Genomic DNA, 25,911 nt, shown 5'->3' on the forward strand with positions numbered 1-25,911 from the left:
TTAAGGAGCAGGCAGCTAAGGCGCTGGTGTGATCTTGCGGGAGTTGGGGCTAGGGGGAGGGGAAGAAGAGGGACACGGACAGACCTGGGACTTGTGTATTCCACTCCATCCTCCCGCCTGTGTGCAGAGACAGCTGGCTGCTTCCTTCCATGACAGCCACATGGTACCCAGCCACACAGAACAGGACCCGGGCAGGGACGCGTCTGCTGCCAACCCCTCCAGATCCCTTTGATATTTCCGACAGAACAGTAAAGGGCTCTTGACTATCACGTTTTGCCTTGCTTCTCTCCTCCTCCTCTAAGACTCCTCGGTATGGTTTCCATGGCTACCCCCAATCAGATTTGGCTTCCTGTAAAATTGGATTTCAAAGAAGGACAAGGCTTCAAAGGAATTTGTCCATTTAACAGAATGTCATTAGGAGTGAGGCTGACTGCTGAACCAGGGTTCTCAGATGATTAAGGAGGGGCTGCGCTCATGTGTGGAGGCAGTTTTCTGTCTGCGATGAGGAACCTTGATGCAACATGACAATACCGTATTGGAATCTGCCAGTCACCCGCCGCGTACTATCCAACCTGCGTCTTTCTAAAACCCAGAGAGTTGTGCGGGAAGAATGGATGTAGAATACTTTGTTGCGAGTTCCTGCTGTTTCACTTGGCATAGTGAGCTATGACAGGGAGTGAGGCCTACGAGGATACCCAATTACCTGGGTTTATTGCTTCTCATCGAATCTCATTAGCTAGTAGCCTATATTAGCATGTGACACAATATCCTTGAAAAAGGGAGGTTGTCAGATTTTCTTCCATCACTGAGAGGGAAAGCAAGGCAAAGTGCTGGGCTTACATATGGGAGGGACTTCATTTCCCTTGCTGTCTTCTTTTTTTAAAGTAAACTATAGTTTAGAACAGTTGTTACAGAAAAGTTGTGACAACAGTGATAGTACAGAGTTCCCACATGCCTTTCCTTGCTTAAGTACTCAGAAATGGTCCAAGAGCAACTACAATTTTATTAAAGGAGCAGCAGGGTAGACGGGACAGCCTCAGGGGGTACTTGGTACTGCTTAAGAGCAGGAGCAGAGTGAGGCTGATCTGCTCATTACTACACTTTCCCAGGTCAAGAAGGAGCCAGTGACCCCAGATTGTAGCTAACCTCCTGTCCCCAACCCCTCCAGTTTGGGGCAAGTTGTTGTGTGTGAGTCATACGACCTTGAAACCAAGGCCCTCTTTCTCTTAAAATTGAGGCAGACGTGGAAAGATGGCTCAATGCCATCGCACCCCTTAAAGGATCAAGCCCCCAATCTCCAGGTCATATCTCAGCCAGGGGAAACTAGGCCAGGAGAGCGTGCCCTGCTCCTGTGTGTCCCATGGACGGTTTCTCCTTGCTGTTCCATCAACACCTCCCTGGGTCAGTCCATCTTTATTTCCCCCAAGGTCATCTGTAAAACCACTTCACCCATCTTCCCTTGTCCTCTCTCTTACTGCTCCTGATCCCTCCCACATACTCTGTGGGTCCAGTCTGAGAGTAGAAACCCCATTTAACAAAGAAGAAAAGCAGCAGAGGTACGGGACATGTGTAAGGTCACACACTACACAGGGGATTCTGGTTAGGTCACTCCCAAGCTCAAAAATTGTCAGTGGCTCCCCAGCGTCCACTCAGTTGAGTTCAAAATCCCCATTGTGACATTCAAGGGCCTTCACAATAGAGCTTCAATTTATCTTAACAACCACAGCTCCCCCACAACTGGCCACTAACAGCTCCTTGAAAGGAGGGCTCTCTCATCTTTGTTTACTGAGGTCCTTCCACCTGGAAAGCCCTCCTGGAGCCTTCAGGTTCCACTCAAATGTCATGTGCACCATAAACACACATACACCCACATTTCCTTCCTTTTCCTATGTTCGTCTGTCCTTTTATCTCCCATGGCACCTTATATTTTTCTCTTGGTATTTGGCTTATTGTAATTTTTTTTTTTAAGTAAACTATTTTGAGTAATTGAAGATTCATATGCAGTTGTAAGAAATAATAGAAAAACAGATCCTGTGTACCTTTACCAGTTTCACCCTATGGTAACATCTCCCAATTCTGCTGTATGACATCATATCCAGGATAGTGATGCCTATTGTACTTTGAATGAGTGAACACTCCTTTGTAATCTTGTCCTGTTCTCTGTCACTTTCTTCCCTGTGCCCCTGGAAAGAAAGGGCTCTGTACCCCTCTCCCTCAGCTTTCCTCCAAGCCACCCCTTCCCCCTTATCCTTTTAGCCTTAGGGAAGAAGGGACACTTGACTCCCCGTGTCCATTGCTGCCGCTGCAGTTCCGATGCTGCCAAATGTTGGTGGCCCTGTAGTATTTATTGGGACATACAATCATTTCCTTTAAACATCGGAGGTTTGTCTGAAAGAGCGAACCTTGTGGGCAGGGACGTTGCGCACCGGATAGGGGACTGAGTGGTACTGCGCTGGGCTCGGACTAAATTCCTCAGATTCTGCCTCCTCCACACCCCATTTCGGGCGCCACCGTTGCTTTTAAACCTCTCACCTTGAAACCAACCGCCCAGTGCCCAAGATGGAAAGTCTCATCGAGACCTGGTCCCTTTGAGTGAAGCCTTTTGTTTTGGCGGGGCCTGGAGAGCCACCCTTTGGCCTTGCAAGGCGCGGTGCCAAGGCCCTGCACCAGCTCCGCGTTGCCCTCCACCTGCCGGCCTCAGGGCACTGGGGGAGGCGCGCCCCTCCGCCGCCCACCCGCGAGCCGCGCCCCCCGCCTCGGCCCGGAGCGCGCCGCTTCCTGAGCGCGCCGGGGCGCCCCGCCCTGCAGCTGCTGGGGCGGCGGCGCGGGAGGTACAGGTGCCGCCCGCGCCCCGAGCCCGCCAGCCCCGCGGCCCGCGCTGCCGGCCTGCACGCCCCCTCTCCCGCCTCGCGCTCGGGCCTCCTCCACCTCCCGCCAAATGCAGGCCGCCGCCACGCTCCCTGAGCAGATCCGCTGGCTCCTGGAAGGTAACGCCCTGCCCAGGCGCCCGCCCCTGTCGGGACCCCTCGGGAAGCCCCCACGCGTCGAGCTCGAGGGAGGGAAGGAGACGCCGGGGCTGCCCAGGACAGGCTCTCTGGTCAGCAGCCCCATCCTTCACCGCCTTTAGAGCGCGCAGGGCTCTCAGAGACCCCGACCCCTCCAGCCCAGGCTTTCCTTCCCTCACCTCAGAATTCCTCACGCACACCCCCGCACAGCCCACTTGCCCTCCCTGCTCTCAAACTCCAGGCAGATTCTCAGCCCCCCAGCCGCCTTGCCTGCTCTTCCACCTGCCCGTTCCCCCTCAGGTCTCCACCCTGCTAGACCTGTCCACCTCCTCACCCCTCCCTCCGGTACTTCATCACCTCTGCCGGAGGACCCTGGTCCTGCTTAGCAGCCCCCGAGGCTCGCAAGGGGACTTGAGGGGCTCGTGGGCCCTCTGCTCGCCAAGCTTAGTGGGAGTTTCGGGCAGCGCTGAAACCACAGCTTCCTCTGCCCACCGACAGACTTCTAGGGCGGCTCATTATCAAACCCAGGGCTAGCCAACAGTCACTATTCACTGTTGCATTTCTTCCTTCTTTAGTGTCTAACAATTCTTTAGAAAGTCATGGCCATGCTCACTAGCGCTCAAAAGAGACTCTTCACTAATGTACAATATCATCTGCTCAATTCACACTTTTCGGCCTGGAATCTGCACTGCTTAAGGATCCCAGGAGGAAACTATTGAGAATTAAGCTTTTTGGCATCTAAGTGACATATTTGACACATATTTAACAGATGGCCTGCTTTGGGCAGGTCAGACTTTTGGCAAGCAGTAAATTTTTCAGTTTCTCTCGATTTAATTGGGTTTATATCTCCATTACCTTGTTATCTTGGTATGAATGCCTCCTAATCAAATATTTGGCAAGTCTTTTTGGTCTCTGTAGCAATGTTTCCATCCTGGATTGCTTTTTTGTGAGGCTGCAAACTAGGTGTTTTTTGTTTGTTTGTTTGAGATTTTCAAAATCATTTTAATTATGATTTGAATGAATCTAAACTTTAGAAGTAGGAAACTACTTGCAAGGCGAATCCAGCCTTTCTCTCTGTTCTTGGAAAGCCTGTTGGTTCAATATTAGATTGACAAGAGGCCCAAAATGTCTTTTGGTTTCCAGGGAAGAAGAAACTGTGGCAAAAAGTTTAATTCTGCCCTTGTATTTTAAGATACCAAGTGATTCTTTTGGTATCTCTTATCCGAGAGGAAGTTTATTTTACAAGCTTGTTAAGCTATGCTTCAGTTTTGTGTGTAGGCTTGGTAGAAATTTTCTTCTTATTTTCAGAGTCCAGCAATGAAATTTACTCCTTCAGCATTTTTGATGTGCAGTCCTTTATTGTTCAAAACTGACACTTTGGTAAATAACTCATTTCTGCACCTGCCAGCTTCCTTTAACTTAGATTATTTTCTTGTTAGCTGACTGTTTTTAATTGAAGTCTTCAGATCTCCCTCTAAAGCAGAACCTTTGTTTGCTGACAAGTAGAGCAGGGTATGAATGGAGATTAATTGCATGTCGCATACTTCTGTATCAAACTTACTGCGTCTTAACAATCTCTGTTGGTACTCAGGTCTTTGGAATTTTTAAGGAGTCTGAAGTTAAATTTTCAGGAGCTTCATTGGTTAGTGTATTTCTTTAAGCCTTTTTTTTTTTTTAAATTTGCAATTAGAGTCTGAATCTGAAGTAGAAAGAAATGTAAAGTGGGATTCAATCAATGATGCTATTGAAAAATGTGTGAAGAATATGTTTTGGAAAGGCTCATGTAAAAATAGCAACTTATTGGTTAGAGGTTTTATTTTTTATGGGACACAGTCTCTGGTGTCCTCCAGCAGAATTATTCACTGTGTTGAAAACGATCTGTGGATATTAGAAACCAAAATGGCCATCAATTTATTGTCTGTTCAGTTTACTTTCTCCCCCTCCTCTCTTTAAGGTTAACTGTTGACAATTAGAAAATACATAGGTCCTGATCGCTATATAGTCATTCATTGGGAAGGAGTTACAGGATGTAAGAGCTGCAACTTTAGAACTGCCACATGGCCTTGGGGTGGAGTTTCCACAATGACTTACTGCGTTCATAAACCAAGGCATAAGTGTTTGCACACTGATTTAATGTTGGCCATTACTGCTATAATGCTGGCATTTATTTATAACTAAATGGGCATAAATGACAGAGGCGTGTTTTTGACATAATGTAGGTTTTTAAAAATAAAATATGCAAAACATCACGAAAGGTTTATGTTAACATTTTGCATAATGAAGAAGGGAACAGAAATTCAGAAGGTTTAAAATTAATTTAGTATAAGGATAAGATTTTAAACATTTGAAAATACTTCGCATGACTCAGAAATCCCACTTTTGGAATCTGTGTTACTAAAATTAGAGTATATGAAGTACAAGGATCAATCTTAAATATCCATTAGTTGGGAAAGGCATGGGGGATGGTTGAATGAATCATGAGACATCCATATTATGGAATACTCTGAAGCCATGAAAAAGAATGTGGCGTGTCTTTATACAATAACTTGGAAACTGTCCATGGCGGTTTTTTTCTTTTCATGGCATGTTAAAACTAAAAGGCAAGGTACGTAGTAGTATATATATATCAACTATTTTTGTTTGAAAACAAAAATAAAACAAAACAAAACCCCAAACCCCATGTATTATATTTGTGGAAGCCTTGGAAAAAGGAAGAATATATACCAAGCTGTTAATTTTTGGTTCCTTAGGAGGGAAGTTAAAGGGTGGGTGAGGGAGAGATTATTGTTTTTTATTTCACAGTATCTTTGCATTGTTTGAATTGTGACAATAACTATGTATTACTTTTGTAACCAGGAAAAAGCAAGTAAAGTTGTTTAAAAGAAAGCAAACCAACAAAACACAAATAGAAGCTCAGAGTGGTCAGAATGCTAAAAGGCCACTGACCGTGGTTGTGACTATGCTTTTCTCTTGTTGCCCTGGGGATGTATGCACAGTGCAGAATTTAAAAGGAAAAAACAAACAAACAAACAGAAAACCCCCACTTCTTTAGAATTTTGGCAAATGCCAAAGCAGGAGAGAGGTCTAAAATAGCTCAGGAAACAGCTTCCTCAGATAGACTCTGTCAAGCTCTCAAATAGAAATAGAAACAAGTCCCATATCAGCAAGTAAGTACCCTATGGATAAGTAAATTGTAGGGGTCTTCTCTGCCTGGTTGAAAGAGAAGGAAGTAGTTACATCTGTTGTCAAATAAATATTCTAGTTCAGAAGAAGTTATCTTCTGTGTTTTGTGTTTTGTGATAACTGGGTTGAAAACAAAAACAATGAAGTGCTGGCAGTTTGCATAATCTTTGCAGATAGAAACAGTAATCAGTTTCTTCCTTGGCTTTCTAGTCCTGTTCTTAAAGTCAGAAACAAAAGAGGCAAATATGTAGGAAGTGGAATAAACATTTGTTCTGTTCCGAGTTTTTCCAGCGTGATGGAATGGGGCCTGCTGACTTTATCCCGAAAGCTGATAGGCCCCATCCAGCTACATGGAATATGGATTAAAGCCAAAATAGCATCTACAACGTGGCTGCATTTAGTAGCAGTTGCTGCGTTAATGGTGATTCTGATATGCTTATGGTTACATATTTTTAAACTTCCGTGGAAAGAAGCAGCCATGAATCATTTCCTTCCAGACTGTTCTTCAGATTTGTATTGGTTGACACAGCCAGCCATGAAATTCTTTTCAATATAGTAAAGCAACAACTATGTGAAACTTGTAGGCAGGAATTGGTCTGGATAGCTGAGGATATTCTTTCGAAGCACTCTAACTTTTAAATGTAAACATTTGTGGTCTTTTTTTTTCCTAAAATGCATTAAGGAACTTCAGGAGACCAGTTTGTAGTCAAATGGACCAACTCTGAACACTTTTTTTTTTTTAACTTAGAGTTGTAGTTATCATACTTTATGGCGATATATCGAGTTATTTAGGGCTGTTTTTGCCATAATTTCCCCTGGACTGCTCTTGGAGTATTTAAGTTTTTTTTTTAATTTTTAAGTTTATGTTTGTCATGTTCCCTGCTGTTAGGCTGAGCTCTTTGACTTTGCACCGCTGTCAGTGTCTGTATCCCCCATGAGCCTGGAACTTCAGATAATAACCAAGCTTGTTGGAATTCAGATATGCGGAAAGAAGGTATAGAGTGCTCTCTTGATGAATAAAGTACCCAGGCTTGGTGCACGGGCTTTGTGATGTGTATTTTGGCTGCTCAGAGCCTATTTTGCTTAATTTCTTATACTGGGTTGTCCAGATAGATGAGGTTACTGGTCAGTTGAATTCTGAAAGGTGAGACATGATCATACTTCTATTTTTTATATTAAATTTTTTATGATTATAGAAGCAATAATGCACATGGTAGAAAGTTTAGAAAACACACAATAATATGCAATCACCCATAGTCAACTACTGTTAAATTCCCTGTATTTCTTTCTGTCTTTACTATACGTATGTACTTTGAAAGTTGAGACACATTGCACATATAATTTTATATACTTAAAATTTTTCCACTTACTATTTTCTACCTGCTATTGTCTCCTGAGTATTTTCTTAGAAATTAATTTTTTTCTTTGAATAATTTAGAAGTTATACATTCTATTTTTATGCCACTGATTTTTTCCTCTTATGGCTTCAAAAAAATTGAGCATATGTCCCTCTGATTATCATTAAGAATGAAATGGTACCTTCCTCCGGTGTCTAATGTGAAATTGTTGATATAATCTGAGAAATTTAGACCCAGAGAATCATTAGTGTTTTTATTTTTTGTATTAGATTTCAAGAATGAGTTTTTTGACATTTCATAATATTTTAAAACCATGGCAATAATAATTTTTTTTCTGTTTAACATGTTCATTGCTTACTTTTTTTTTAACCATGGCTTTTTCATTTTGTAAATAATATCTCTAGACTGTATTATCCAAAACACTAGCCACCAGCCATAGGTGAGTATTTAAATTTAAATTAGTAATAATTAAATAAATTAGCAAATTTAGTTCTTTCGATGCACTAACTACATTTCAGCATATATGAGATACCTTTTTGAATATCATTGAGAATGTGGTCTAAACATTTCTGTCCTATAATAAATCCATTTCAGAGAGAGAGAAATTCCCAAGTCTTCAGGGTAGTCTCTTCTTTTTGAGCTTTAGGTCCTGTTTATTTTCTCTGTGTGCAGTTCATCCAGATTTAAATCCTGTCTCTGCCATTTATTACTACCTGTTTGACCTTGGGCCTCAGTTTCCTCATCTGTAATGTGGGGATAATAATAATACATATTTCATAGAGTTTATATGAAGAATAAAGAAATGAATATTTGAAAAGAACTTAGAAAATTATTTGCTGTATATTAAATGCCATGTATATTTTTGCTAAATAGAATTTAAAACTTTTTTTTTTTTTAATTTAAGAAAGTCCTATTGACCTCTCTTTTGTAGCTGCTCTCCATAGGAAAACTCCCAGACATGGCCTTTGTGTATGTTGGTGGCCCATCCTTGTTTCTCTATGTTAGGTGAGGCTTCTAGGTTCAGGGTCTCTTCATTTTCTTCTTTAGATCAGAGTCCAGTGATCATTTCCAAGAGAAACTTTGTGGAGGATCGAGGGAGGAAGCTAACTTTACAGCTTTTGTCACCACATAAGCTGTAGTTCCCTGAACTTTCTATGGTCTTATAGATTCCTCCAACATATAATTTTTATAATCTGATGTTTCAGTCAAAATTTTCTTTTGTAACAAAGGCATTCTCTGGAAAGGCAGACTACCTGAAATTTTCCAAGTCTGTTTGCATATGATTGAGCATATATCAGGAAAGTATGTGTTCCTTACCTTGTTATGGAATGCTATTATGTATGTGTGTGAAAAAAAATAGTACCTTTGCATTATTCTTAATCAGAAGAAAATTAAAGATTTACTGTCCCCCGTTTCCCCTTTCGTTTGCTAAAATTAAAAGAAAATTGGGGGAAATGGATGTGGCTCAAGCAATTGGGCTCCCACCTACCCTATAGGAGCCCAGTGTTCAGCACCCAGGACTTCCTGGTGAAGACGAGCTGGCCCGTATGGCAGGCTGCCCCGCACAAGGACTGCTGGCCCTGTACAGGAGTGCTGGCCCACTCAGAGAGCTGATGCAGCAAGATGACGTGACAAAGAGACACAGAGGAGAAATAATAAGAGATGAGGAGCTGAGGTGGTGCAAGAGAATGATCTCCTCTCTCCCACTCTGGAAGGTCCCAGGATCGGTTCCCGGAGCCGCTTAATGAGAATACAAGCAGACACAGAAGAACACACAGTGAATGGACACAGAGCAGACAATGGAGGGGAGGGGGCAGAAATAAATAAATAAATCCTAAAGAAAAAAAAAAAAGAAAATTTGTGGAAATATTTGAGCCTCACTGAGTATAACTGAGATGGCAGGAGAGCTCCCCATGCCTCTTGAACTCTAGGTAAGATCTTTTTCCCTTGCAAGTCCAAAATTTCCTCAAGATCCAGTTAATTCTCAAGGAGTGTACATTCTCAAGTCACCTTTCCCTCCAAGATTTCCTGCTTCCACACATGTTCCCTGTCCTGGATCCTGTAGGGCCTGGACCAGTGGTTCTCAACCAGGCTGGTTTTGTGCCCCAGCGGACTTTCGGTGGCCAAGGCTGAGTGGAGGGGGGAGCTGCTGCTGACATCTAGTGGGCGGAGGCCGGGGATGCTGCTAAACCAGGCACCGGACGCCCCACCACAACGCAGGATTCTCCAGCCCCGAACGACAGTAGAGCTGAGGCTGAGAAGCCCTGGTCTAGACCTACCATCTTCCTCAGTTTCCACAAGAGTCTGTCCACATGCAGTCCTTGTGACTATAGAAGACGGGAGAGTCAGGGGGTGCAGGGAGAAGAGGAGGGGTTTGCACTGTAGCAGTGCAAACAGTTTAAATGGAAGGTTAAGCATCCCTGTTCCTAAAATGCCTCTCAGCCACCTTAATCATCAGGAAGTGCCTTCTGACCTTTCACCCGATGAAGTTCCCCGACTCATTCCTTCCTGCTGTACTCCTCTCTTTCTCTGGTGCCAAACCAAATATATATATATGTATATATATATTTTTGCCCATCTGTTTTGTTGTTTAAGTTCCCATCAACACCCACGTACAGCCAATTGTTATTTTGTCAAATGACTCGGTTTTCTCTCTAAGAGAAATTGTAGTACTAACTATTAAGATAACATTTCCACCTCATTACATAAGTGTAATACTTAGGCAACTTTTAATCATTTTAAAAATAGGAAAAATAAAGGAGGCAGGTTTCAAGTTTTTCCATCTTTCAAGAGTTTTAACATATTGATATAATTATCATAATCTAATTTTTTCACATGATATAAGCTGTTATACCCTACAGAAATCCTATAATTTCTGCTACATTTGTTCATATTTTCTTCCCCTGTGTTTCCAAGTCTGTTGCTTACTTTTCTGCTGCATTATAGCCTAGGAGATTATAACAGATGACTTTTCAGGTTTGGAGTCTGAGTTCCACTGTTGAATTTTACCATCCAACTTTTATATGGAAGATAGGACAGACCTGGGCTCAAGAACAGAGTGGCCTTAGCATCCAGAAAGCAAGTTTTCCTGAAGGCTGATGGCTTTGATAAAAATCACTTATGAATTACGTAATTTCTCGTCTAGCGTCTAGGCCTAACATTGTTGACATCCTAATATTAGGAAATATGAAGGTATGAAGTTTATATTCACATACTAGAAGCTTTCTTGAAATATATTCAGGGGCACATACTTAACACTTACTTAAACCAATATTGTAGTTGTTAGAATTAATTAAGGCACTATATAAATCAAGTATGAGAAGTATGCTGGAAAACTTAGATAGCTACAGAAAGTAGCTCTTAACTGCAATGTAATAAACTTCCTTAAAATCACTTTCCTTTTAAGATAATTTTTCATTTTTGATAACTTTTTGTGTGAGCCTCTTAGCTATCTGTCCATCTCTGTTTATGTATATGTATATATGGGGTTCTTAGCCTCTCAAATTAAAATTGTGAAAGTATTAATCCTGGGTTTCTGATCTAATCTCTAGTTAAAGTTTAAAGTGCAATCTATCTTGTTTCCTGGTTTCTGTTTTCTTGGTGCTGTGAGTATACAGGTGTTTTCTTTTCCTCTAAAGGAGGTAGATGGAGAGTTAAAAATATAAACACTACACATTTCTTGGGTCATGGGGCAGAAACAATCAGCAGATTGATGTAAACCATAACCAGGACATGCTGACAATTTCTCTGTTGTGTGCTGACGGCTTACTGCAAGCCAAAACAAAGCTGGTGGGTATGATTTTAGTCTTGCCAACAGCTTTTACCTCGGAACAAAGCCCCCTCCACCAAGACAGTCAAGGATTACAACTAACTTCAAGATCAAACATTTAATGTAAGATTTAAAACAAGTTCTAAACAAATTGAAAGTTATTAGTCCTTACTATGACATTTTAATTTAATTGGTGTGAAAAGAGATAATAAAAGTAGAACACTTCCATTAATAGGGTAGAAAAATGAAACACTAAATTTTTAGGTCTGATCTCTTCGTTGTAACCATGACAAAGAATCAAGAATTATTATTTTTGTCTCTGTCAGAAGCTGTTCATGAAATTTTATAGAAGTTGGATAAACAACCAGGCTGTGATTTTTCTGTAAAATAGTAATACATAACTTAAAAGGATAATTGTGACATTTAATTAAATGTTTTGAATACCTAGATACCTTAGAACGGGAGTTCTTAATAAAGGGTCTGTGAACTTGAATTGAAATTCCAAAAACAGTTATTCTTGTGGGGACCTTTTGGTGCAGGTGTAATATATTTATTAAATAATACACAGTATAGTGTGGACTTAGTACAGGGTCCGTGGTTTTCATCTGACTGGCAAGGGAGTCTGTGGAACAAAAGAGGTTAAGAACTCCTGCCCTAGAATGAAATGTGGTTTTCTATTATTTCCAAGGATGAGATTGTTTTGGTTTCAAATTCTAGGTATGGGAAGTTGGGTGGCCACAGTCCATTATCAGAAAGGATGTCTTACTATTAGCAGCTCACTCGGGGAAGTTCTGGGGATGATGCAAAGAATCCCTTACCACAGTCCGGAGAGCCTCTGGGGTGGGCCTCTGGGGTGGGCCCCTGAGAGTCCCTCCTCCCTCTCTTCTCCTTTCCTCTTCTCCCTCACCATCCCAAGGAACCTTTTCTACCCCTCTGCCTGTCTGCAGGGTCCCTTCTCTATCCTGGAGGGATGATGTTGGTCTTCAAACTTTTACCTCCTACAGAGTGTTCAGAGTGAGCAGCTGCAAGACAGATAAAACATTTTCTTAAGTTAAAAAAATGCTAGATGTCATTGGTCATTTAAAAGAAGAGAAGGCTGAAGTTGCATTCTGCTCCTAGAATTTCTTTATTTCAATAAATAGGTTGTTTTCCAAGGTTCACTTATGCATTTTCTTACAGAAACAATGTTTTCAGGGGAAAAAGAACCATGTTTTCTTAGGCTGCTCCCCAGGCCACACTATTAAAAACTGTGAACACTGAATCTGGAAGAGAGGACTGTAGACACAATGTTTTATGGGGAAAATGTTCCAACTTGAGACTCCCGAAGTCCCTTTCCTGCTGAAGCCTGGGCATCTCCCTTTTTGTATTTGCTTCCTCCTTATTGGTCTGTGGACGCACCCTCATTATTGCTCAGTTCCCTGCTCCAAGCTCTGAAGTGAGAATGCTGGCTGGGGAGTAACTCTGATGGACTAAGCTGCAAGTATATGAGGACTTCTTTTTGCCAACGTGAAAGCCTGAAATACTTCCCGGCATTAAACTTCACAGAATTAATTTTGTGGGTCATTTTAGTTTGTGCCAAACCTTTTGCAAATAGACAGGTTTGACACAAATATTTTTGTGGGTGTAACGCCAGTGTAGGTAGAAATTTGTGCCATTCTCTTCAGAAATGTGGATTCTGCTTTAGTAGTTCAGATGTTTTTGCAAACTATCCCCTTTAGTAACATTTTATTTTTTCATTTTTAATTTTTTTTAAAGATTTATTTTATTTATTTATCCCCCTATCCCCCCTGTTGTCTGCTCTCTGTGTCCACCCGCCGCGCGCTCTTCTGTGTCCACTTGCATTCTTGTCAGTGGCATTGGGAATCTGTGTCTCCCTTTGTTGCGTCTTGCTGTGTCAGCTCACTGTGTGTGCAGTGCCACTCCTGGGCAGGCTGCGCTTTTTTCATGCAGGGTGGCTCTCCCTGAGAGGTGCACTCCTTGCGTGTGGGGACCCCTACGCAGGGTGCACCCTGGGGTGGCACGGCACTCCCTGTGCATGGCAGCACTGCATGTGGGCCAGCTCACCACATGGGCCAGGAGACCCTGGGTTTCGAACCCTGGACCATCCATATGGTAGGTGGACACTCTTATCAGTTGAGCCACATCCACTTCTCTTTAGTAACATTTTAATTGGTTATTGGGTTGTGGAATTGTTTCCAACAGCATTTGGCCATTCATCCTGCCTCCAAATAAAATGATTGATGCAAACTTTTGACTTAGAAACACATCAACAAAAAACATTTGCAACTGTTAGAGAATACCGATTTAGATCTTTTTTTTCCTTTCAATGTTTAGGAAAATTATTTAGAAAACAGGTGGCAACTTTTATCTTATAGTAGTTTGAAAAATGTGCCTCATATGATGTCATTTTCCTAAAGATAAACAAAAGAGTATCATTTTAAATAGACAAGGTCAGAGAATTTGGGGGAATGCCAGAAACTTCTACCAATCTACAAAACCTAGTAGTCTTGGGTGCATCTTTTTGGCTGGTCCTGGGTCCTTCAGCAGTTTTTCCTTCAAAGTATGATGATAAAAACGTCTCCTGTGTGGCACATGCCCTCTGCTTCCTTGTCCTTCTGTCTTCTCCTATTTTGACTTGCTGTAATAGATATCTGTAAACTGCCTGGAAGGTGAGAGAATTTATATTTCAGGGCAGCTGTAAATTGTAATAGGAAGTTGCATCTTTGCCAGAGCTATATTTATCTTTTAATTATGGAATTTTAAAAGATGATATATTACTTTTAGTACAAAATGCCATAAATTGCCACACGCTGCCTTCCAGTTTAATCTTTCACTACTTACCCCTTATCTCCTAACCTTATTTTCTGCCCTCCCTATTGAAATGCTTTCACTCTCTCCAACTGAAATGCAGTATCTCACCGCAGGACCTTTGCACAGCGTATTCTCCATGCCTGGGCCATTTTCTCCCTTATCTCATCAACTCCCCCCACTCCCCCACAACACACACACTTGGCCTTTTAATTTGGGGGTTTCATTTGAAAAGTCAATGTTTTGGGAGACCTCCCCTCACCTGCTTTCCCCTCTAGATTAGGTGTGCTCACTTCTTCACATGTTATAGCTTATATCATAATTTTTAAAAAAGATTTATTTTATTTATTTATTTCTCCCTTCACCCTCATTGTTTGTGCTTGCTGTCTGCTCTCTGTGTCGTCTTCATTGTGTGCTCTCTGTGTCTGCTTGTCTTCTTTTTAGGAGGCCCTGGGAACTGAACCCAGGACGTCTCATGGGGAAATGAGGTGCCCAATCGCTTGAGCCGCCTCCACTCCCTGCTTGTTGTGTCTTTCGTTGTATTTCCTCATTGTGTCATCTCTTTGCATCAGCTCATTGTGCCAGCCCATTGCATCAGTGAGCTGTCTTGCTCGTCTTCTTTAGGAGGCATGGGAACAAAACCCAGGATCTCCCATGTGGTAGGCGGGTACCCAACTGCTTGAGCCACATCTGCTTCCCATGATTTATTCTAATTATTAATTTAAGTCTTTTCTTTGCTATACTCTAAACGCTGTAGAAAGGGATTAGGTCTGTCTTGTTAACTTTTTCAGAGCTTAGCATGTAATAAGTACTCAATAAATATTTATTTTAGAACAAATGCATTCAGAAAAAAAGTGCCATTGCTTATGGTATGTCTTAATTTGCCAGAGCTGCTGAGTCAAAGTGCCTGTGACTAGTTGGTTTAAATAACGGAAATTAATTTTATCAATGTGGCAGTTTAATATTATTTACAAATTCCAAAAAGGATATTGATTATGTTTGTAAACTAGTCTGTTCCTCTGGGCATGATACCCCTTTGATTATATTAAATTCAGAGGTTAGGGCTTTGATTCATTAGGGCATACAGGGTTGAGTCCCTGCCCCCTTAGGCTATATAAATAGTTGCTCAATCAAGAACACAGAATAGTGAACTTTGATCCTGTGGCCCTGGGAAGAGAGATAAACCTGGTAGTCTATAGCTGACCTTGTGAAGAGACCAGAGCAGCTGAGCTCAGAAAGAAACAAGTCCTGGGAAGAGAGACGAGCGTTATGCCAGCCTGCAGCTGAGATCGGAAGACGCTAGGACCATGGCACCTTATGAGGCAAAAGGACGGCTTACCTCTTGCAGACATCGCCTACCATCTTGTGTCAACACGTGGCAACAGACTTTGGGTGAGAAAGTACATCTTATGGTACCTTGAGTTGGATTCTTTGGACCTTGTAACTATAAACTTCTACCCTAATAAATATCCTTCATAAAAGCCAACAGGGGAAGTGGACTTGGCCCAGTGGTTAGGGCATCCGTCTACCACATGGGAGGTCTGTGGTTCAAACCCCGGGCCTCCTTGACCCGTGTGGAGCTGGCCCCTGTGCAGTGCTGATGTGTGCAAGGGGTGCCCTGCCACGCAGGGGTGTCCCCGCGTAGGGGAGCCCCACACGCAAAGAATGCACCCCATAAGGACAGCCTCCCAGCACGAAAGAAAGTACAGCCTGCTCAGGAATGGCGCCGCACACACGGAGAGCTGACACAGCAAGATGATGCAACAAAAAGAAACATAGATTCCCATGCCGCTGACAACAACAGAAGCAGACAAAGAACACGCAGAAAATAGACACAGAGAACAGACAACTGGGGCCGGAGCGGGGACGGGGAGAGAAATTAAAAAAAAAAAGTCAACAGATTTCTGGTACTTTGCATCAGCACCCCTTGGCTGACTAATACAATCAGGTTCTGGAGGTTAGAAGTTCGAAATCAAGGCATTGGAAGGGCCATTCTTCCTTTTAAAGGGGAGAGTCCTTTTCACGATATTCCTTGGCTTCTAGGAAGTAGCTCACAATCCGTGGTGTTCCTTGGTTTATGGGGCCATCACTCCATCTCTGTCTTCATCATGTGGTCAGCTCACTTTGTCTCTGTCTCTTTTACTGTGTCCTTATAAAGACACCTGTCACATTGGATTAGCATTCGCTCTAATCCAGTTTGGCCTCATCTTAATAGTAACATCTTCAAAAATCCTTTTAACAAATCAGTTCACATTCTCAGGACTGGTGTTTAAGATTTGAATATGCCTTTTTGGAGAACACTTTTCAGTCCATAACAATATGTTTCCAAATTTGTCTGTTCTCTTTGCTTTGAGGACATTTACACCATAGGGCATTGCTCACCTACTGGTGCAGACCCTGTACCTCAGGTATTACACGTAGTGAATGCTGTGCTATCAGAGGTGCTTCAGGCATGTTCTTACCCGGGCAGTGGTGTTTTTCACCTGGGTGTTGGTGTTGTAGGCCGCCCTAGGCATCCTGATACAATGTGACATGATGTGATGTTTATATTAGAAGAGATTATCCTTTCAAAAGGTTGATCTCTAAATTAGAAAACGTACCCACAAAGGAGGTGAGCTTGGTTAAATAAGGAAGGTAATAATTTAGGGACCTTTTAAAGTTTTAAAGTCTTTTCCCTGTTTAGTGGTGTGTAGTGTGCTCCTAAGCAGGCTTGCTCAGGCATCCTCAGGTCATAATCACCCTGAGTAGTTTCAGCTTCTAAAGCACACATGACTATGTAATTTTGGTCTTTGAGTATATAGTCCTAGATATATAATCCCTCATTTAGCCCTACCTTTTTTCTTCTTTATATTTTCTTTGTTATAAGGTTATTTATTTAGTAAATTTGTTGGTGTATTTCCATCTATCTCTGGTGAGATAGATGGAAAAAGCTATCTTTGCATTATTTTATTCCCTTGAGTGGATGACACTTGCAGATGAAGAAACACATACTTAGATGAACATGTGAACTCCTAAAGTGTTTTGAAAATAGCCTTTCAAAAAACTAATTTGAAGTGAAACTTTAAAAATAAAGCCATGAAAATGTAAAAATATCGTTAGTGACACTTTGGGGGATAATTATATGCTAAGACCCCTTAAACAATTTTAGTAAAATGTGTAATTACAGAGGATACGTTATTTATTAAGTTTAGTGAAGAAAGTAGTTTAAAGTAATTTATATTTTATTATCTATAAGAATAAAGTGTGCACTTTAACCCTTTCCTCCCCTCATAAGGATCTTCTTTATGCTCCACTTTATCTCTGCCGCACTGGCCTCCTTTCCTCACAGCTGTCTGAAAAGCAGTTCAACCCAGTACCACTGAGTGCAACGAAGATGCGGAACAAAAATTCAAGTGTGTCTATCCAAATTAAGAGCAATATTACCTTAAGTCTGTGGAGGCATAAGTTACTTATTTGTTTCTGATTATAAAAGGAAACCACACATATTCTAGAACATTTAGAAAACATTTAGAAAAGTACAAAGAAGCAAATAAAAATAGCATGTAATTTTACTACTGAATATTTCTTTTATACTTTAGATTAAAATATAATGCTTCTTTAAAAATTTTGTTCCTCAAATTGTTTTCCCTTTGGTTCCTGTGCCTTTTTTACATAGCCCCATCATTTTTTTTTCCTTTTTAACCCTTCCATATCTCTGACACTACACGATGCTCCTATGATCCTGCAATTAGCTATTTCTTCATGGAGCCCTGGTTCCTTTTTTTTGGAGAATGGCATTAGAAACCAAGATCTGGCCACTCTGTGAGCTGGTTGCTACTGGGTTCTTGTTTCTTTTAGGCCTTCTCAGATGACAGAGCAAGGAAATATATGTGTACATAGTAACTATTTATATATTTTATAAATATTTCTATATGTAACCAGCTGTATCTATATTAAGGTAAGCATGAGATCTTATGGCCTTTCCAACTCTAGTCTGTTACTACATGGCCTTCCCCTTGCTGATTTGTAAATTTCCACTTTAACAGTGAGAAACCAGTTCCCACCATTTGCCATCCATTTACTTAATTACTCAATTTAGTATACATGTACAGGAGCATCAGAATGTTAATCCGTATCCCCAACCTTATTGACTAAAGTACAGTATTTACGTGTGGTTCCTTTAACTTTCAGCTTATAGATTCCGTCCATTTCCAAAGTCACTTAGGTCAGCACCTTTCCCCCCACCTACTTTGGTGAGGTTGTTTCATGCATTTGTAATGCAGTTAGATTATCTTGTCACAGTCTGCATTCTTTCCTGGGATCCCCGACCTTCTAAATGATTTTTAAAAATTTGCATACATTAAGGTTCACTCTTTATGCTGTAAGGTTTTATATGTTTTGACAAATGCATGATGTCATGTATTCCATGACCATTACAGTATCATATAGAATAATTTCACCACCCTAAAAGTCCCGTGTGCTTCCCCAATTTATCCCTCTTTCTTTCCCATCCCTGCCCAACCCCTGGCAACCACTGCCCCTTTTACTGTCTTTTTGGTTCTGCCTTTTCCAGAATGTCACATAATTGGAATAATACAGTACATAGCCTTTACAGATTAGCTTCTTTCACTTAGTATTATATTTAGGTCCTCCCATGTCTTTTTCTGTCTTGATTATTAATTTCTTTTTGTTGCTGAATAATATTTCATTGTATGGATTTATCAAAGTTTTTTAGTCATTCATTTATTGAAGGACATTTTGATTGCTTCCAGTTTTTGTCAATAATGAATAAACCTGCTATAAATATTCATGAGCAGGTTTCTGTGTGTATATATATATAATGTTTCAATCAAGTGAGTATAATACCAAGGAGTGTGATTGCTAGATGGTATGGTAAGGCTATGTTTACCTTTGTAAGAAACTGCCATACTGTCTTCCAAAGAGACTATTATTTTATATTTCCAGAAGCAATGAACCAGGGTTTCTGTTGTTTCCTGTTTTTGTCAGAATTTGGTATTTTCAGGGTTTTTTTGTTTTTCAGCTATCCTAATAGGTGTGTGGTGGTATTCTATTGTTGTTTTAATTTGCAGATCCCTGATAATAAATTATGTTGAGCATCTTTTTATATGGTTCTTTGCTATCCATATAGCTGCTTTGGTGAGGTGTCTGTTCAGATCTTTTGCTCATTTTAATAATTGGGTTATTTATTTCCTCGTTGAGTTTTAAGAGTTCTTTGAATATTTTGAATTTGAGTCCTTTATCAGTTATGTGTATTGCAAGTGTTTTCTCCTAGTCTGTGGATTGCTTTTTTATTCTTTTAAGAGTTTCTTTCATAGATCAGACATTTTAAATTTTAATAAAGTCCAATTTATCAACTTTCTTTTGTGGATGGTGCTTTTGGTGTTGTATCTAAAAGCTCATTGCCAAACTCAAGGTAACCTAGATATTCTCTTATGTTATCTTCAAGAAGTTTTATAGTTTTGCATTTTATATTTAGATCTTTGATCCATCTTGAGGAATTTTTTTCATTGAAATTTTTATTGAAATATATCACTCATGCATGAAAATACATAAACAATAAGTATACAGTAAAAGTTGTGAACTTACAAAGCAAACATGCATATCATGATATAGGACTCCCATATCTCACTCTACCATGAACACCTTGCCTTGTGTGAAATATTTGTTACAAACTATCAAAGAGCATTGTCAAAATATTACTATTAACTATAGCACATATCTTACATTTGGTGTATTTTCCCCCAACTTACCTGATTATTAACACCCTGTATTAGTGTTATATATTTGTTCGTAAGAGAACATTCTAATATTTGTTCTGTTAACCACAATTCATCATCCACCACCAGATTCCCTGGGTTATACAGTCCCATGCCTTTTACAATCCATTCAAAGTATATACTCAATGGCTCTCATTTTTATCAGAGTTATGCTGTCATCACCTCAGTCAATTTTAGAATATTTTATTACTCTAAAAAGAAAAAATCCCATGCCCTCTTTTTAAAAAAGGTTTATTTTTAGTTATCTATTCCTCCCCCCCACCATTGTTTGAGTTTGCTGTCTGCTCTCTGTGTCATTGTTTTATCTTTAGGAGGCATTGGGAACCAAACCTGGGACCTCCCATGTGGGAGAGAGGTTCTCAATTACTTGAGTCACCTCAGCTCTCTGCTTTGTTGTGTCTCTCATTGTTTTTCTTCTTTGTGTCTTCTTGTTGCATCATCTTGTTGCATCAGCTCACTGCACCTGCCCATTGTGCCAGCTCACTGTCTTGCTCATCTTTTTCAGGAGGTACTGGGAACTGAACCCAGGACCTCCCATGTGGTAGGTGGGAGCACAATTGCTTGAGCCACATCCTCTTACTCCCATACCCTCTTTTTTTTTTAATTAAAAAAAATTTTTTTCTCTCCCCCCTTCCCCCCCCCCGGTTGTCTGTTCTCTGTGTCCATTTTGCTGCGTGTTCTTCTTTTGTCCGCTTCTGTTGTTGTCAGTGGCATGGGAATTTGTGTCTCTTTTTGTTGCATCATCTTGCTGCGTCAGCTCTCCGTGTGTGCGGTGCCATTCCTGGGCAGGCTGCACTTTCTTTTGCGCTGGGTGGCTCTCCTTCCCTGAGCACTCCTTGCACACGGGGCTCCCCTATGCGGGGGACACTTCTGCCACGCAGGGCACTCCTTGCACGGATCAGCACTGCGCATGGGCCAGCTCCACACGGGGTCAAGGAGGCCCGGGGTTTGAGCCGTGGACCTCCCATGTGGTAGACGGACACTCTATCCACTGGGCCAAGTCCGCTTCCCCCCATACCCTCTTATAACTCACCTATTGTTATCCCTTAGAATCGATATCTCTTCTTTGCCATTGCTGCAAAAATATTACTATCATCCATAAATTACATTAGTTGTAACTTTCCTGTGTTACCACTATATTCTTAACACTTTGTGAAAGAACATTATTTATACTATTAACCACAATCTTCATCCACCACCAAAATCACTGTTATAATCCCTAGATTATCCTCAATTCCTAGCAATTGACATTTATGTCCATAGACTACCTCTTTCAATCATAATCACCTTTATAAATCAACAGTGTTAGTTTTACTTACTTAAATATACCATCAACTTTATTCATTTTCACACTTTTACAATAAACCTTATTAAAAATTCTATATACATTAAGCATCAGCTCCCATTCTCAACTTACATTCTATCTCCTAGTTACCTATACTCTAGAGTTTACCTCTGTGCGTTTACTAATAGTATTTAGTTTGTATTAGTGAGGCCATACAATATTTGTCCTTTTGTGTCTGGCTTATTTCATTGAGTTAATTTTTGTTAAAAGTGTAAAGTCTGTGTCTAAATATATATATCTATATACATAGATATATATATTTAAGAGTTATTTATTTATCCCCCCCACCCATGCTGCTTATGCTCTGTCTGCCTTCTGTGTCCATTCGCTGCACTAGATTTATATATTTTTACTGGAGTCATTCTTTTTGTATATGGATTCCAATTGTTCCAGCACTATTTGTTGCAAAGACTCCTCTCTCCATCGAATTGCTTTTGTTCCTTTTAAAAAATCAGTTAAATATATTTATGTATGCCTATTTCTTAACTTCCTATTCTGTTCCATTGACCTATGTGTTTCTTCTTTTACCTATACCACACTGTTTTGATCACTGTAGCTTTATAGTAAGTCTTGAAGTTGGGTAATATCAGTCCTCCAACTTGTTTCTTTTTGGTATATAGTGAGAATTTTTCAAAAGTTCTTTATGAACATTGTTTTTTAAATGGCTATACAGTATTTCATTATATGAATCTACTGTATAACCAATAACCAATATTAAGTGGGAAAAACGCAAGAATATTTGAGATTCCATTTTTCTAAGAGAAGATAAAAAGGCCATGTTAGCTTAGAATAAAAACTGAATGGTGGTAGGATTGCAACTCATTTGGATTTTCTTCACTATACCAATTTATTTTCCAAATTTTTTATGATGATCAGCAATATCTTTATAATTAGGGGTGGGGGATGAACTATGTATACATTTATTCTCTAGTAAATATAGTTATAACCAACAAGGATATATAAAAACCAGTAATTATGTTACAGCATTAATATAGTGGAAGGAGCAATACAGGCTGGTGGTTAAGAGCTCAAGCTTTGGAGCAAGTTGTCTTGGGTTCATATCTCAGCTGCACCACTTGCTAGGGTGTGCAACCTGGGGGCAAGTTTCTTAACCTTAGGATTCTCATTTATAAAATGGGACAATTGTATCTCTCAAAGGTAGTCCAAGGCATCCAGATGTGGGGTGACATGATACTTATAATAGAAGAGGTCTTGCTTGAAGAAGATTGATCACTTAATAGAAAACCCACCTGCAAATGGGGTGAGCTGGGTTGAATAAAGAAGGTGATATGTTTAGGAATCTTTTAAAATCTCTGCCATGTTCAGTGGTGAGTAGTGTTTCTTGAGCAGAGTTACTCAGGCACCTTACATCATAATCTCCATGAGTAGTGTCAACTTCTAAATTGAAAAGCAAATATATCATATATTGTCTGTAGTTTTTTTCCTTTAATATTTTTCATTGAGTTTTGGTGTCAGGGTTATGCTGGCTTCATAAGATGAGTTGGAAAGTGTTCCCTCTTCTTTATTTTCTGAAAGAGTTTGTGTAAGACTGTTATTATTTCTGCCTTTAATGTTTGATCAACGTCACCTATGAAATCATCTGGGCCTGAGTTTTCCTTCAGCAAGTTTTTTTTTTTTTTTAAGTTATGAATTCAATTTCTTTAATAGACAAAGGGCTAGATTTTGTATTTTGTATTTCATCTTGTGTCCATTCCAGTGAATTGTGTTTTTTAAGAAATTTGCTTAATCTAAGTAGTCAAATTTATTGGGAAAAAGGTGTTTGTAATGTTCCCTTATTATTCTTTTAACTTCCATTGAATTTTTAAGAAAATCTCCTCTTCATTTCTGATATTGGCAATTTATGTCTTCTCTTTCCAATTTTAAAAATCTTTTTAAAGAACCATCCAATTTTTTTTTTCTGTTTTCTGTTTTCTACTCTTACCTGTTTTTTTTTGGGGGGGGGCTTAATTTGCTCTTCTTTTTCTACCTTCTTAAGGTGTAAGCATAGATCATTGATTTCATGCCTTTCTTCTCTAATATAAGAATTTTAAAGCTATCAGTTTTCCTTAAGTGTGGCTTTAGCTGCATCTTAAAATTTTTTTTAAAGATTTATTTTTTATTTATTTCTCTCCCCTCCCCTCCCAGCCCCCCCCATTATCTGCTCTCTGTGTCCATTTGCTGCATGTTCTTCTTTGTCCACTTCTGTTTTTGTCAGTGGCACAGGAATCTGTGTTTCTTTTTGTTGCGACATCTTGTGTGTCAGCTCTCCGTGTGTGCGGCGCCATTCCTGGACAGGCTGCACTTTCTTTCATGCTGGGCGGCTCTCCTTACGGGGCGCATTCCTTGTGCATGGGGCTCCCCTACATGGGGACAGCCCTGCATGGCATGGCACTCCTTGCGCGCATCAGCACTGTGTGTGGGCCAGCTGCACACGGGTCAAGGCAGCCCCGGGTTTGAACCGCGAACCTCCCATGTGGTAGACGGATGCCCTATCCACTAAGCCAAGTCCACTTCCCCCTAAAATTTTTTATATGTTGTAGTTTTATAATCATTCAGTTTGAAATATTAAGTTTGATCTATTTTATTTCAAAATGTTGTGGCTTTTTTAGATATCTTATTGTTATTGATATAAATTACTTTGTGGTCAGAGAACATACTCTAAGACTCCAGTCTTTTGACATTTGAACCTAGGACCTTGTATATGGGAAGCAGGCACTCAATCACAGCTACACCCACTCCCCTATGACTTTTTTTTTTCATTTATTGAAGTATTTCACTCCTACATAAACATACATAAACAGTAAGTGTATAGTAATAGTTGTGAACTTATAAACAAAAATACGTAACATCATACAGGTCTCTCATACCTCATCCTACCAATAATACCTTGCATTGTTGTGAAACATTTTAAACTAATGATTAAATAGCATCCTCAAAATATTACTACTAACCAAAGTATTTTATATTTGGTGTATTTTCCCCCCAATGCACCCTATTATTATTATTATATCATTTACACATGAACATACATAAACAATAAGTGTCTAGTAAAAGTTGTGAACTTATAAAGCAAACATGCATATCATCATCCATGGGTCCTATACTTCAACCCACCACCAACACTTAGCATTGAGATACTTGTTACAAATTATGAAAGAATGTCTTCAAAATTTTACTACTAACTATAGTCCTTATCTTACATTTGGTGTATTTCCCCCCAGCCTACCCTATTATTATTTTTTAAATATATTTTTATGATAGAAGTTGTAAACTTACAAAACAATCATGCTCATGTGCAGAATTCCCATACAACACCCCTCCAACAATATAACACACTGTGGTGGAACATTTGTTACAGATTATGAAGTAATATCATCAGATTATTGCCAGGTCCATAGCATACATTGCCAGGTCCATAGCATACTTTTTCCATACTCCCCCATTATCAACACAGTACATCTTTGGCATAGATGTATGAATATTACATTATTACTGTTAACAACAGCCCATAGGTCACTCCAGTTGTATGTTTCCCATGCTTCTCCACATTCCCACCACCCCGAAATAGTGATGTACATCTGCTCTAGCTCCCCAAGGACACTCTTGCATCTGTACCACAGGCTTGTCAAAAATCACTTGACCCTAGATGTGAGGGTCTGTTTCTGAAACATCAGTTAGGTTCCATTGGTCTATGTGTCCATCTTTAGGCCAATACCATGCTGTTTTTACCATGTAGGTAGGTAATATGATTTAAAGTCTGGAAGTGAGAGTCCTTCAACTTCACTTTTCCTTTTAAAGATGTTTCTGGCTATTCAGGACCCCTCACCCTGACAAATAAATTTAATGATCATGTTTTCCATTTATTTAAAAAACGCTGGTGGAATTTTTTTTGGGATTGCATTGAATCTGTATATCAATTTGAATAGAATTGACATCTTTTTTTTTTTAAGATTTATTTATTTATTTATTTCTCTCCCCCCCCCCCCCCCCCCCCGGTTGTCTGTTCTCTGTGTCTATTTGCTGCATCTTCTTTGTCCACTTCTGTTGTCAGCAGCACGGGAATCTGTGTCTCTTTTTTTTGTTGTTGTTGCGTCATTTTGCTGCATCAGCTCTCTGTGTGTGCGGCACCATTCCTGGGCAGGCTGCACTTTCTTTCGGGCTGGGTGGCTCTTCTTATGGGGCACACTCCTTGCGTGTGGGGCTCCCCTATGCGGGGGACACCCTGCATGGCACGGCCCTCCTTGCATGCATCAGCACTGCACATGGGCCAGCTCCACACGGGTCAAGGAGGCCCGGGGTTTGAACCGTGGACCTCCCATGTGGTAGATGGACGCCCTAACCACTGGGCCAAGTCCGCCACCAGAATTGGCATCTTAATGATATTTGTCTTCCAGTCTGTGAACATGGAATGTTCTTCCAATTAATTTAGATCTTTTTAAATTTCTTTTAACAATGAGTTGTAGGTTTCTGAATACAAGTGCTTTACATCATTGGCTAAGTTTATTCCTAAATATTTGGGTTTTATCTGCCATATTTTATTTTCACCACTCTTTTGACACTTTTATTTACTTTTACTGATATAATCTTCATTTCTAGACTCTCTTCCAAGCCTCTCTCTCCTGTCTTTTCTTTTCAGACTGTAGCATACCTTGTAGTATTTCCTGCA

General features: G+C 40.2%; 1 protein-coding gene across 2 annotated transcripts in view; it reads left to right on the plus strand.

The window, feature by feature from the left end:
* Positions 1-2,786: 2,786 nt before the first annotated feature.
* The window catches only part of SKAP1 (src kinase associated phosphoprotein 1), a 302,678-nt gene continuing 279,553 nt past the window's right edge, over positions 2,787-25,911 (plus strand). Inside the window, exon 1 of one of the 2 annotated variants that reach the window (XM_058284059.2) lies at positions 2,787-2,987. In XM_058284059.2, the coding sequence (XP_058140042.1) occupies positions 2,939-2,987 (49 nt within the window). In that variant the 5' untranslated portion in view covers positions 2,787-2,938. The remainder of the gene's footprint in view (positions 2,988-25,911) is intronic. The other variant, XM_058284060.2, reaches the window with a different exon arrangement.

Source organism: Dasypus novemcinctus, chromosome 21, assembly GCF_030445035.2.
Source record: "Dasypus novemcinctus isolate mDasNov1 chromosome 21, mDasNov1.1.hap2, whole genome shotgun sequence".
Classification (NCBI taxonomy): domain Eukaryota; kingdom Metazoa; phylum Chordata; class Mammalia; order Cingulata; family Dasypodidae; genus Dasypus; species Dasypus novemcinctus.